The sequence below is a fragment of the Podarcis pityusensis genome (assembly GCF_964106645.2).
Source record: "Podarcis pityusensis genome assembly, chromosome: 3".
Lineage (NCBI taxonomy): Eukaryota > Metazoa > Chordata > Lepidosauria > Squamata > Lacertidae > Podarcis > Podarcis pityusensis.
The window spans coordinates 3,851,610-3,865,052 of record NC_138026.1 but is presented as its reverse complement, the minus strand read 5'-3'; the positions used below and the strand labels follow the sequence as shown (position 1 = coordinate 3,865,052).

General features: G+C 41.3%; 1 protein-coding gene across 11 annotated transcripts in view; it reads right to left on the bottom strand.

The window, feature by feature from the left end:
• Window positions 1-428: 428 nt before the first annotated feature.
• TFAP2B (transcription factor AP-2 beta) overlaps window positions 429-13,443 on the bottom strand; it is a 64,286-nt gene continuing 51,271 nt past the window's right edge. For 6 of the 11 annotated variants that reach the window (XM_080997438.1, XM_080997439.1, XM_080997440.1 and 3 more), the window contains one exon: window positions 3,851-10,756. In XM_080997438.1, coding sequence (XP_080853564.1) covers window positions 10,456-10,756 — 301 coding nt within the window. In that variant the 3' untranslated portion in view covers window positions 3,851-10,455. Of the gene's footprint in view, window positions 590-3,850; window positions 10,757-13,443 lie in introns of those variants that run through there. The other 5 variants (XM_080997441.1, XM_080997436.1, XM_080997437.1 and 2 more) reach the window with 3 other exon arrangements.

Sequence of the window (13,443 nt, the reverse complement as noted above, 5' to 3'; positions counted from 1 at the left end):
TCGGGGTGGGCCGGCTGTGTGTGTTTGGAGGCTTGCCTTCCTAATCTGCGGTGCTTTCGTTGGCTGGTGAGGATGAAGAGGCCGGCCATGTGTCCATTAGACTGGCAGCAGCTCTTTGGGCGGGAGCGAGCCGGCCTGCTCCTTTGCCAAAGGAGTTCGCGGGCGCCGCCGGCTTCTGCCCAGCGCGCGTCCAAAGCGCAGCTGGCGTCCGCCGCGCCCCGAGCCTGGAGCGAGCGAGGACCGGAGTTCCCCGGGATCCCTGGAAGGCAACGCGCTCGCGAAGAGCCGCCTTCCAGGCAAGTCTGCGCTGCGGAGGCGACAGGAAAGCCGAGGTGTGGGGCGAGGCGGGAGGAGGGCAGCCGGGGGGCAGCGGCCTAGGGTCGCAGGCGAATTGGGAGAGGAATCAGACACAGTCAACGGGGCAGCACTTCTGAGAAGCAACGTTTATTTCTTTCCACTGTAGAACCGGGTCCTGAATTTCCCAAAGTCCAGATTGGGAAAGAAAAGATTTTGTCTTGGCTGCGGAAGTAAATCCATCTTCAGAAATGAAGCAGCACCAACATAGTTTTTAAAAAAGGGGAAAAAATATCTGAAGAGGAAAATACAACAAAACACAACAATCTTTTTTTTTTTTAAATTCGTATTATTATTTATGTAAATCAGGTCATCACTGGACAAGAAACCAATTTCTACCCATTACCATAACAGCTTGTCTATAAAGAACAGAAAAAAAGATCAGATTGGGTACTATCTAGAGTCAAGCGTTTGTAATTTTTTTTTGTCTTTTTGATCGTTTTTCTTCTTCTTGGTTTAAATTCCCCACCCATTCACAGAGGTATAGTCACAGATAAATAACCCCAAAACTACTTGCTCGCCATATTTACACAATCCCGTTAAATTAAGCATAAATAAATATATACAAACTCATCATTGAATGCCTCTCCGCGTTTGCCCCCCCCTTCTTTTCTGAGAGTCGCTAAAACCGATGACATTTTTTCATTTTTATGGAAAGACTATTCAAGAAGAGTAGATGTTGGTTTTGCTTTGATTTAAATAAAGGACTCGATTTTGGCATAGAAAGGAGAGACTGTAGATTTCACACTCCTATATTCGGTATATCTATTTGTCTTATAATTTCAGCTTCAAACCTTGCTTCCTAAAACTCATTGCTGGAACGCGCAACCCACTGAATGCAACGTGATTTACTGTCACATAAATGAGCTTAATAGAGTGGTGATAGACACGCTGGCACACAAAGGGTTACACTATGAAGGTTGACTTTAGCCATCTGCAGTTCTCTAAGTCACATGATTGTTTTAAACTTTTTTTAAAAAAACAACAACACATGAGCATGATATAATATTGGAATAAACGTCAACCAGGAGAAAGAATATTTTATAAACATGGCCAAGAACATTCATCAGTGCAATTAAAACATTAATTCATTAATTGCATATATTGAAATGTTAAGAGTAGAAGATTGATTTTAATCAGAGCTGTCCTTCAGAAAAGGGTATTCAGTGCTGATGGCCTCAAAATAAAAATAAAAAATCCCAAAACAAACTATATACATGCATTGATTCAACAAGACGGGTTTTAAGAACACCCCTCCCTCCAAAAAAGAGGAATAGAAATTATTTTCATCATGACTCAGAAGAGAAAAATTGCATTTGATTAGAGACATAGGGAGGCCTAGATTGTTCTCAGAGGGAGGCTGGTGGTGGACGTTGGCCAAACAGTCAAGAAAGCACCTTAGGCATCAACTAAAAGTGTGTTTATTCAGATGTTTAGCTGCAATCCTGCACACTCCTAAGACAGCAAGTCACTTAGCAACCAGACACAGGATTGGTAATACTCAGCCCTGAACTGGTGCTCTGTGAACTAACAATCTAAGTGTATACATGCCTAGCCAGAAGTAAATCCTACTCAGTTAAATGCAAGTAGATCACTCCCAGTGAAAGCAGGCATAAGACTGCAGCCTAACTGATAATCTAGCAAAAAGGAAAGTTGAATGGACACTGGCACTTGGCTGTTCTTGTTTCTGTTCCTAAAGGGGCAAACGGCATTGCCAAGGGCATATGCACTTCTTCTTCAAGGGTTCTTTGTTTCTCCAACTATTTCCAAGGCCTCTCCTCCTAGAGCACCCTTCCCCAACTGGTGCTCTCCAGATAATTCAGGCTTCGGCTTCCATCTGCCCCAGGCTGTGGTGGCCCAGATCTGTAGTTCAAAACATCTGGAGAACACCAGATTGGCAAAGATGGCACTAGAGAGATGTATTAATGGAAGGTGCCAAGAAGAGCAGGAGAAAAGGGCTGAGCAGGAAAGCAGAAAGGTTGAGAGGTGCAAGTTCAACTTCCTTCATTCTGGCCTTGGGGCAAGCAATTACCTCTCTGACTTCTTTCCCTAGTGAAGAATGGAGACTACCTAATTAACGTTGGAGAGACACTTGAGTGGGGCAATTCTGAATGGAAAATTGTCATGAGAGCAAAGGGTTAAATAGTCCCTTTCTATTCACCCCCTCCCCATAAGATTACTGATTTCCCTTTTCTTTCTCTCTTTTTAAAGTTCGGGGTGGGGGGTAAGAAACCACACTGCCTGCATATAATAGGTAGTTTGATTACTAAGATCAGGATCATTGCACTACTGTCCACGAGCACATCATGATCCTAAATGCATAGCCTTGAAATGAATTTTTATTTAAACCAAATCCCTCCCAGGTGAAAGGTGTTTAGGACTGGATGCAAAAGTAACAGTACAACCTTACTTCTCATTGTTTAAAAAGGCACAATTTATCCATTTGCTTCCAATATGACAGCAGGGCAATCTTGATCACTAGGGTTTTCCCACAGTATGGAGTCTTTGTACATTTGACAGTTGTATAACTGGCAAAAACCCAACCAGCACAGCTTTTCCCAGCAGTGATAGCAAAAGTGTCCTCTACTGAGTTGCAAAAACAATGAAGGATCTTGTGGCATCCTAAAGGCCAACTTTCTTTTAATGGCATGAGCTTTCATGGGCTAAATTTCACTTTGTCAAATGCATGGAGCGTAAGCCTAAAATGGCAGATATATATATATATATATATATATATATATATATATATAGTAATTTTGGCTGCAATCCTATACATGTGTAACTGGGATCAAGTCAGTGCAACTTACTTCTTAGCAGACATGTGTAAGATTGCACTATTAATAGTTATGCAGCACTTTCAAGTTTTGGAAACTAGGAGCCATTTTACCTGTTACTCAACAATAAAACCAATTTTGCCACTGAGATTAACTCTGGCTCTCCAGTGAGGGGCAAAACCTGTTTCTTAGGTGTACATTTCATGAGAAACGTAGGTGTCTACAGGCCCTGAATAAATATGAAAATTTATAAGAAGCTTATCTGGTCAGCTCTCCCCACCCCTTCCTTTAATAGCCCCATTAATGATAGAGGCAGGTATAAATTGAGCAGGTAAAGTATCCCCAGCAGGCAGCTGCAGCAAAGGGAAAACTTCCCATTCTGGATTTCCATTAATCAACAGGCACAGGAGCTCTGCCATTAAAAAAGTTGTATACAAATTCAGCAAGGTTTTCTGTTGCTATCTGCTACTACCAGCCATCCCCACAGAGTGTGTGTGTGTAAATCATAGCTTTTAATTCCATTACTTTTAAGTAGAAATCATTATCTGGGATTAGGGTTGCCAGCTTTTGTACCAGCCCTAGTACTTGTGCCTTTAGTAGCAACTTAATATGTGAGAATTAATAAGCGATATGTTTCATCTTCTCACACTTCTACTCATTCCTGCATACCAGGTGACTGTTACAGGTTCACAAGCAGGCCAGAGTAGTGTTTTTTTTTGGGGGGGGGGGTTCTGCTCAGTTGGCATCCCTGTCTAGAACTTAATGTTTTGGTGGACGTTGCTGGCAATCAAAGTTAGGTTCTCCACACTAAAATGAAAATGTTCAAGTTTTTCCAGCTGCCTGGACGATAGTGGAAGAGGCAACTTCTTATGCTCCTCTTCCACCACCACTAGATGCCATAAATGCAATTTATGGAGGTACCCTAATGAATGGTTTAGCAACATCCCTTGAAATGTAGGAAGCAAGAACCAAGAATTGGTGGTGCTATGTAAATCCTTTTAGGTGGTCAGCAGAACTGGAAAGGCTGTGCTTAGGTGCCATGTTATTTGCAGAGATTGGAGATGCTTAATTCACTTCATGGGTTGTTGGTTTTTTTAATAAAAAAGTACCAAGAGTTATCATTTATCCATGAATAAATCTCATTTAGACCAATGGAATTTATTCATGAATGACTTTAAGATGGCAGCCATTTACCCCCAGGTATGTAGATGGTCATTATTTTAAAATGCTGCTGCTGCAGCAAGCCAGGCCAGGGTATATATAATGTGACCCTTTAAATTTCTGGTACTATATAGACTCTCCACATACTCAAGGTATCTATGAAACTGGATAAATATGGTTTCTTTGAGGAAAAACAACATACATAACTTTTAGAGAAAGAGGAGTCAGATTATCAGCTTCTAGCAGCAGAGACAACTGAGTGCACACTTGAGAAATAAGGAATAAAACTATCATAAAGTGTAGGGAAGAGATGTAGCTCACTGGTAGTGCATGCTGGGTGCACGCAAAAGGTCCCAGGTTCCATCCCAGTCATCTTCACGAAGGCTGGGAAAGAATCCTGTCTGAAGCCCTGGAGATTGCCAGTCCGTACAGTTCAGTATTGCCTCACCTAGTGTCCTTCAAATGTTGTGGGACTCCACTCTCCATCAGCCCCAGCCAGTATGGCTGACGATGAGGACTGATGTGAATTATAGTTCAACAACAGCTGGAGGGCACCAGTTTTGGGAAAGCTGCTGTAGACAGTAGTGAGTTAAATGGAGCAATGCTCAGAATTGGTATATGTCCCTATGGGCAGGCATCACCAAGCTTTTTGGGTCCACAGGCACATTGGGGATTCTGAGAGAGTTCTGTGGGCAACATCTTCTGTGGCTGCTTCTCTCCTTCCCTCCCTGGCTCAGTCTCTCCAGGTCAGAGTTAAAGTTGGTTCCAGCAGAATTTTTAAAGGGCCTTTTGAATTTCCATGAATTTACCCTGTGGACCCCCTTCCCAACAAAAAGCACAGTCAAGAAGTGAAAGCTTACAGTGGTAGACTACACAGCACTACAAAAACATTGAAGGCACAGATCTTCGCGGTTTTTACACAGGATGCCAACAAACACACCCAAATCACAGAACACAGCTGTGGACACATTCTGAAAGGTGTAAAAATATGAGTATCCATGCCTAGGGTCCATGCTTTCATGCTGTGGCATTTTCTCTCCCAGCTCCTGTGGTGCACCACTTTATCCCCTCTGGCTATTCTCCTTTCCTGCCCCCGTCTCCTAGATGGCTCTCCTTTCCCTCCTGCCTTCTTGGTTGCTCGGCTTTTTGTTCACATGTTGACCTGAGCCTTAAGAAGCACATGGAGCTGAAACAGAAATAGGAAAGAGCTAAGGCCCTTCCAACATCCTCCTTCCTCTGTATGCTTTTCAAGTGGTGTGGGGGGGAGGTAATAAGCTATGCCGCCTCATGACAAAGAGGACAGTCAGTGGGGGAGGGGTCTCAGAGGCTTTGTGAGTGCCACTGGCTATTCTTAAGGGCACTTCTGTGCCATGTTGGCAACCCCAGCCCTATGGTTTTAGGTCAGCATGTGCACACTGCTCCATGATTTTAGGATTCTAAGCTCCATTCTAGTGTCAATGCCAAGGAAGAATTTGGAAACACAGATGCTCTAACTGGGGGAAAATGACAAATGAAAGGAGGCAGGAGAACCCTGAGATTTGCTTCCGCCTTGTGATGTGTTGTAACCAATGAGCAGCCAACATGGTGCCTCCCAGCTGTGGCTAGACTACTAAACCAACCAGCCCTACTCCACATGGCCAATGATCAGGACTGATGGGAGTTGCAGTCCAACAGCATCTGGAGGGGACACCACAGGAGCCGCCTCAGTACCTACATCCTAAGGACAGTTTGACTACAAGTGGCTGCTGATTAAGAAAAAGAAAAAAAATTACTTGGTTGATACGGTTTTGAAGAGAGCTAAGACTTCTGTATAACATCTCTCTTAGGGTTCCTTGCATTGTTGTCCACAAAGTTTGCAAGTTTAAGTTTGGAGGCTGAACATGTCTGCGGTATAAACTAGAAAGATTTTGCTCCCTATTTACAATTAGGACAAAACATCTCCTCATTGAACTTTGTAGATTTTCTGCTTTTTGTGCCACAATGTTTCCCTCAGTTCAGTGTTAATAGTTATCCTAGATTTTATTTTATTTTTAGTCACTGAAATATTTCTTCAGGTGGCCTTTTAAAAGATATTAAGTTTGGGTTCTTTCTTGTGCAAGGCATGTTCAGATCAGTGGACTGAAACATAGTAAATTATTCTTGTGATGCATAAAGGTGATTTTGTTACATTTATAAATTGTCCAAGATAGTGTACGGAGTCAGAGCTAACAAATATGAGAACCGGAAAGCATTAATTACTATCGCAGCTGTCTTCAGCTCCTCAAAAGTGCCCTTTAGGGTAACAACTGCAAATAAAGGTACATTTACTTTCTTCCTCCCTCTTTTGAGATGGTACAGTGTACAAAAGACACAGACACAATGTAGATTTCAGAAATATAGGAAGCAAAAAAGTATGGGGTGAGGTTTAGTCAACGTTAAGCACATTACAGTCCCATTGATTTCAATAGGAACAAGTTAAACATATGCTTGATTCTCCCCAAAACTAAATGGGACCAACTTTGGTTGGATGTGCCCGAAGTTACTGAACTAAAGCAGCCCGACTGATAGTAGTTCCAACTAGGGGGCCTGAATTTAATCAATTAATATTTTAAACGTTTCCTGATTCTTTGGAAAGTATTAAAACAATACACCATATTAAACATCATCTTAATTCTTGCTTTTCTCTCAAATAGGAGAAAATGCATCAGATAAGATGGTGTCCACTATCTAAAAGCAAACCTATGCTTCTTGCTTCATGGCAATTGTTTTGGCCAACATTTAATCAATGAATCAACTAAAACTCATATGATTAATCAACTCATTTCATGAATTGTATGACAGTCTGGGTTCCAATACTGCTGTAGAGTACTATGCTCAGTCTCTCCTGCATAATTTGTTCTAGTGACATTCTAAAATTAGCAACTTGAGGACCAGCACCATAACTTGGCAATATTGCAAATTCACATGCATACAGGTGTGCATTTAGGATCAGTGTGTAAAGCTCCACTCACAGCTGAACTGAAATACTTAGATTTAGACCAAGGCCCATAGGAAGTTCTACTCATTTTGATTAAACCTGCTTCCTAGATAATTGATCACATCCAATATACAGGTACTCCAAGTTAATCACCTTCTGAATATGTCTGATTACAAATAACAACACACAGTTTACTTCATGGTGCAGGCAGAAATATCCAATGGGAAAGTATTGGCTTAATTTCAAGTACTTTATGGTTTATAAAGGTTGGAAATGAGATCTTAGGGACCAGTTCTAAAACACAGTGTACGTAATTCAGCAGTTGCATTGTGCATGATACTGTTTGGAACACAGTAGGTGATGAATTCAGAATGTACGTCTTCATGTTTCAAGCAACTACACATGCATATTTCACTGTGTGTATATGCCGTACAGAACTCCAGTTGGATGCATCATTCTGCTATATGCTGAATATGTGTTGAATATTTATACACATGGTGAAACAGACATGTGCAGCCATTTCAACTGGGGCACTGGTCACTTCTTGTACTCTTTAAGTTTACATTGTGAGAAATAACCTTCATATTTTTAAAATTAAAAACTACCAGGACCCAAATTGCTTTTGAAAACTGAATTCCAAACGTAAAACACTACCCTGTGAAACAGATGGACCCCATCCATAAGTGTTCGCTTAAGGAGAACAAAGTTCTACCAAAAATAATGGAAGTTACAGCCATGGTAATGTGTTTATCCTATTCTCATCTTCTAGCATGAATTCAGTAAGTTAAGTCAAAATGATGTATAGACATAAGCTGTTGTGACAAAAGGGAAATGATTTTTCAAAATGCATGGAACACCATAGCCATTATCAAGTCAACAAGGTATTTCCAAGCTGATAACATGCAAGGTAAAATTCATCTTCTTTCACTGAAGTATAACTTTAGTAGGTATTCCAAACAAGGGAGGGGGGAGCTTTTTAAAATCTCATTTATAAAATATACTGTAATGCACTTAAATTTCTGCAAATGCTTGGAATTTGGTTGATTTCCCTCATCCCAAGACATGTTGTTTTTTCTAAACCAAGAACTGCAAAACTCATTTAATAACCTGGGGAAAAGAGACTTCCTTAAACAAAGCTACTGGAAATGCTCAAGAATCCTCTTTACCTTCAGTCCCCTCCTTCTCCTCTAAAGACACTTAGCAAACCTGTGTTATTCTGTGCATCAAATATTATTGGCCCTCCCCAAAACTTTTCTATATACTGGATAAATTAGCATTTGCCTATCAATATGACATTGCCCATTCAGCTGCCTTTGCCTTGCTTAATCTATTCCCTTTGAGCTTCTTTAAAGAAGTACACCTGCGGAATTCCAAAACAACTGGCTTTGATTTGAAAAGAAAAGTGTCAGAATTGTGGATTTTCATCTCTGTACCTGATGAAATGTGTAGGGAGTTCTAGTCCTCTTTGAAGAAGCTCATAAGCCAAGCGGGCAAAGCTTTGGGAAACAGAAGAAAATAAAAAGGGTACATACTCCTGAGAAGGAAATCACATACTCATCAAGACATTCCTGTTACTAATACTTCTTTAAAAAGAGAGAGAGAGCAGTCTGAGACATATTAAAAAGAGCAAACTGAATTGTTGAGAATTAGCCAATATCCATTCAGAGTAGCAATTAGCAGACTGGCACCTCTGTCTTAAGCATATTGTTCCCAGTCTTAGAACAGCCAGTTCTCTGCACTTGAACGCACACAAGAAGCTCCTGTTCACTTCAGTGGCACACCTCCATGTACAATTCTTGTGGGGCCCACTGAGCTATCTGCTCAAATGAGATAGGTGGTTTCATTGCAATGCAAAGGAAACTCTTGCAAACAGGAGAGATTTGTGTGTACATCCGAGGTCCTGCATCTACAAGGGATTGTCAGACTGCAGCAACTGGACTTGGAAATAGGTCATATTGATTTCAAACATAGGATCAGTTCTATGTAGCATTTGACCTTCATGGAGTAGAAATACATAAAAAAGTTATATATGAATGCAAAATGTGTATATTGGTTTTAAAAAGAATAATCCAGAAGCAGGAGAGTGTAGTATGCGTCCCCTCTTCTGTTCAGAGCTTTTGCATTCCTGTATAACATTTTTTCACATGTACATCTCCATTTTGAAAAAAATGTTATGCCAGAGGTTACCACCTAATTCCAAGTTAGTTCACCGCCTTGTTATCAAAATCTCATTGGATCCTGTATGCAAACTTTACACATCCTAACAGCCAGTGAAACTTGCAAAGTTGCAGCTTCAGAATTTTAGGAATAAATATGTAAAGTATCTAGTTTTCAGTAAACCCAGAAATTTAGGTAGTCTGTATTGAAAATGGGGACACTCGATAACTGTCTTTTTAGCTAACATTATTTGAAATACTCTTCCAAGTAAGAATAGTTCTAACTTCATCAGAACGTGAACTTGTTAGATGCAAATGCACTGCTTTAGGTTTCCCCATAATGGTTTCTAGTCTAAACAGACCCAGAGCTCTCATTTCCTGCTACCTCAACCCACTGTGAAGAAATCTGCAAGCCAGAGACTATTGGTAGAGCTTAGGCCTGGGCATTCTGATGCCACAGAGTGGCAATGGCAAGACATCACCCAAGTCAGGGGGCTACAGTTGGTCTGAGCTGAAAACAGGACACTTTGCTCTGAATGGGACAGTCCCATATAAAATAAATCTATCCCTTAGTTTTTTTGATTTTTCTACTTTAGATAGACTTCTTTTTTTCTTTTTTTGAAAAATAACAATTATACAGAAACAGACTATGTATCTCGGCCAACATATCAACATTATCAAAAAGATTCTTCCAATAAGTTATTGATTGTTTTTACCTATTATTGACATTTTTCACACACACCCTCCCCAATTATCACAAAAAGATTGCAGGAGAACAGAAGTGGAAATTCCTTGAAGTTGTCTTCAAAAGTTCCTTTGCAAAAGCCACTGAGCCTCTGTGTTCCTGTTTCCATTGTGCGTCTCTGACCTTACTTCCTTTAAAATAAAATAAAATGTGGGTGTGACCTACCTAGTATAATTCTTCCAAAGCCCAATCCAATATTTTAAAGCTAAAATTAAAATGTTTGTTTAAAAAGATTTCTCTCTCTGCTTTTCCTTTTATTTATTTTTCCCCTAATTTCATTAGCTTCCTTGTTTTTTGTTTTTGTTTTTTTCATTTTCTGTGCTTCTCTTCCTTGTCTCCAGTTTTACTACCTGGTCCTTCCCCAGAAGTGTGCCTGTTAGCAGAGTTGTTGTTCAAGAACATCTTGTCCATGCCTTTGAGAGCTTCAGTCAGGTAGTTCTGGAGAGCAGTCAGGGCAGCGCATATGGCTGGGGACCCAAAGCCATGAGTGATGAGGCTGAAGTGAGTCAAGCAGCTCTGAATCCCAGGTTCCAAAATGGGGCTGGGCCTGCTATTGCCAATGGGTGTCCTGTCCTGGGCCAAGAGATCCGTAAATTCTTTACAAAGTTGCCTGCAGAGGAGGAAGACAAAGAGCAGATGGCAAGAGCCAAGGTTGGTCAGGAGCAGACCATTTCATTTTCAACACTTTGTAAGACATGTTTAGCACAACCTTACAATTATAAAAATAATTCTCAACATGTAAGGAAAATGTTCTTCCACCAAGCAGCTCAGGAGCTGGAGAGTCCTATTTTAACCTCAAACAATCCAGGTTGAGAGACTGACAGGGGCCTTATTAACTGCTTAAAATATGGCTCTGGGCAGAGGCCCATGATGCAAGCAGCACGCGTTAATTTATATATTTATAATTTATATATTTAGACTCCATAGAACAGGCGTGTCCAACTTCCAAGAGACTGTGATCTACTCCCACTATAAATAAACTGGCAGTGATCTACCCATTGGATTGACCGGAGTTGTTGAGCTTTCTTTGGAGGACAATCAGAGTCCTGCGATCAACCAGTATCGACCAGGTACATCACGCCATTGACAGGTAGATCGCAGCCGGCCTGTTGGACACCCCTGCCATAGAATATACAAGAAAAAGCCCTCCTGGACCAGGCAAAAGTCCATCTAGCCCAGCATCCTGTTCTTACCATGGTCAACCAGATGTCCCTGGGAAGACTAAAAGCAGGACCTCAGCACAACAGTACTCTCTCCACCTGTGTTTTCTGGCTACTGGCATTCAATGGCATAGACATAACACCTACGGTACATATGTATTTATATGTATACTATAGAGGTACATATAGGCAGACATGCAGAGGGCCACATTTTGGTCCAAAGTCCACCAAAGAAGCAAACAGCTTATTAATACAAATAAAGATTAAATAAAAGTACAATAAAAACTTGCTGTCAGGGCTTACTGTAAACTGTGGGATGTCCTGGGCCTGCTACACCCCACCTGCAGTTTGTTAGCAAAAACTGCTGCTTATATTAAACCAAGGGTCTCTGGGCAAATTAAGATAGTGGGAGACTCAATGGCTCTATTAAAAGGCAGGAGATCCAGGACTGTCCACCACCCACAGTGAGCCTCATGCATACCAGGGAACTGATTGGGTTTAAAGAAACATGTATAAGCTGCCTTTCCAAGTGATAATCTGCCAAGGTGCCTTACATCTTAAACATCCAACCATACAATAATATCAACAAATAAACAAGTGAAATTGCTAAGCCCAGGATTCCTTGTGGGGTCTGAACCAGGACCTTTCCATGCCCACACGCAGTCCACTCCGCTACACCAGTCCTCGGGGGCTTGTTTGTTCTAAGGGGAAAGAGCTATTGCCTGCTGCCTTTCTGCTTGCAGCCGTTATCCTCTGTCTGACATATCCTGAAGGATTTACACACCTGCATTTTATAGTCATTTCAAAACACTGACTTGTTCTTTTCCCCCTTTTTGCATTGTATGTGATCATTACACGTGTCATTGCCAATATTTCACCTGAACTTTCAAATGTGCAGCATTTTCTAGCAGGTGCTGGAGTTATACCATTTGATCCAGAGCTCTGTGTCAACTCCAGTACATTTCACAGAGCTTCTGCTAGAAGGGGAATCCATTGCTAGAAGGGGCCAAAAGCCCCCAGAGCAAAAGACTGGATGTGTGGGTGTGTGCGGGTGTGTGATGAAATGGATTAAATAAAATAAACTTCGTCAAATAGTTTCCTCAAGGCAACACCACTCACACACCAGTCCTCCCCTCCTCAAACAGCCCTGTTCAATCTGATCTCCAGTGTGCCACCAGCAGAATAGCAGTGCACTGCAGGGAAAGGCATCTGAAGAGAACATTAGTGAGAAAAATCAAGCCATGCACTGGAACTGATATGTTCCTTACACATGATCCCTCCCCTCCTCAAAATTCTTAAACTTATTGAGAAAGCAAGCCATGCACATACATGCTGAGCAGTGGTTATGGTACTAAGCTACAATGGATTTAACACATGAAGAAGAAGAAGAAGAAGAAGAAGAAGAAGAAGAAGAAGAAGAAGAATTTTCAGGGTGACTGATCATCGAAACAAACCCTCAAGGAGGGAAGTCACTATAGTTTTTATTTTACAGATCAGGAACACAGATTTGTGCAAGTTTACCCAAGATGCCCATGGCTGAGCAGCAGTTTGAATACAGCAGCTACTCTTATCTATTACAATGATTATTATTTAATTTTGTATACCTCCCTTCCTCCATAGATCTCACAACATAAAATGCAAGGGATTCTCAAAGTCTGCAACAGTGAACCTCCCTAATTCAATAAAAACATTCCTAAACTGCTTGAGTGGTATCTCTCATTCAAATTTCAGGGCAGTCAGAGCAAAAGAAGGCTAACCTACCACATGGTAGGAGGTGAGGTGCCCCAAATAAATTCAAAGTCTGCAAAAAAAAAAAAGAAAGTATAATGGTTGCCACATAGGCATTATAGATCAACTGACTCATAGAATGGAGTAAGCAAGGAGTCTGTCTCCTGGTCAAATCTGTCCCAGTCAAAATATCACACACACAGCTGAACTGGGAAGGACCAGGGAATGAACCCAAGCAGCTAGCCACATATCTCTGAAATAAACACCAACCTTAGGGAAGCAGAGCAGTAGCTCACAATGCTTCCTTCGCATGACATCACATACCTGATCCATTCTGCTCAACTGGAGTTACCATGCCAGCAGAGAAGTCTTAGCAAGTCAAATTGTTTTAATTGCTGTTCCCAACCCA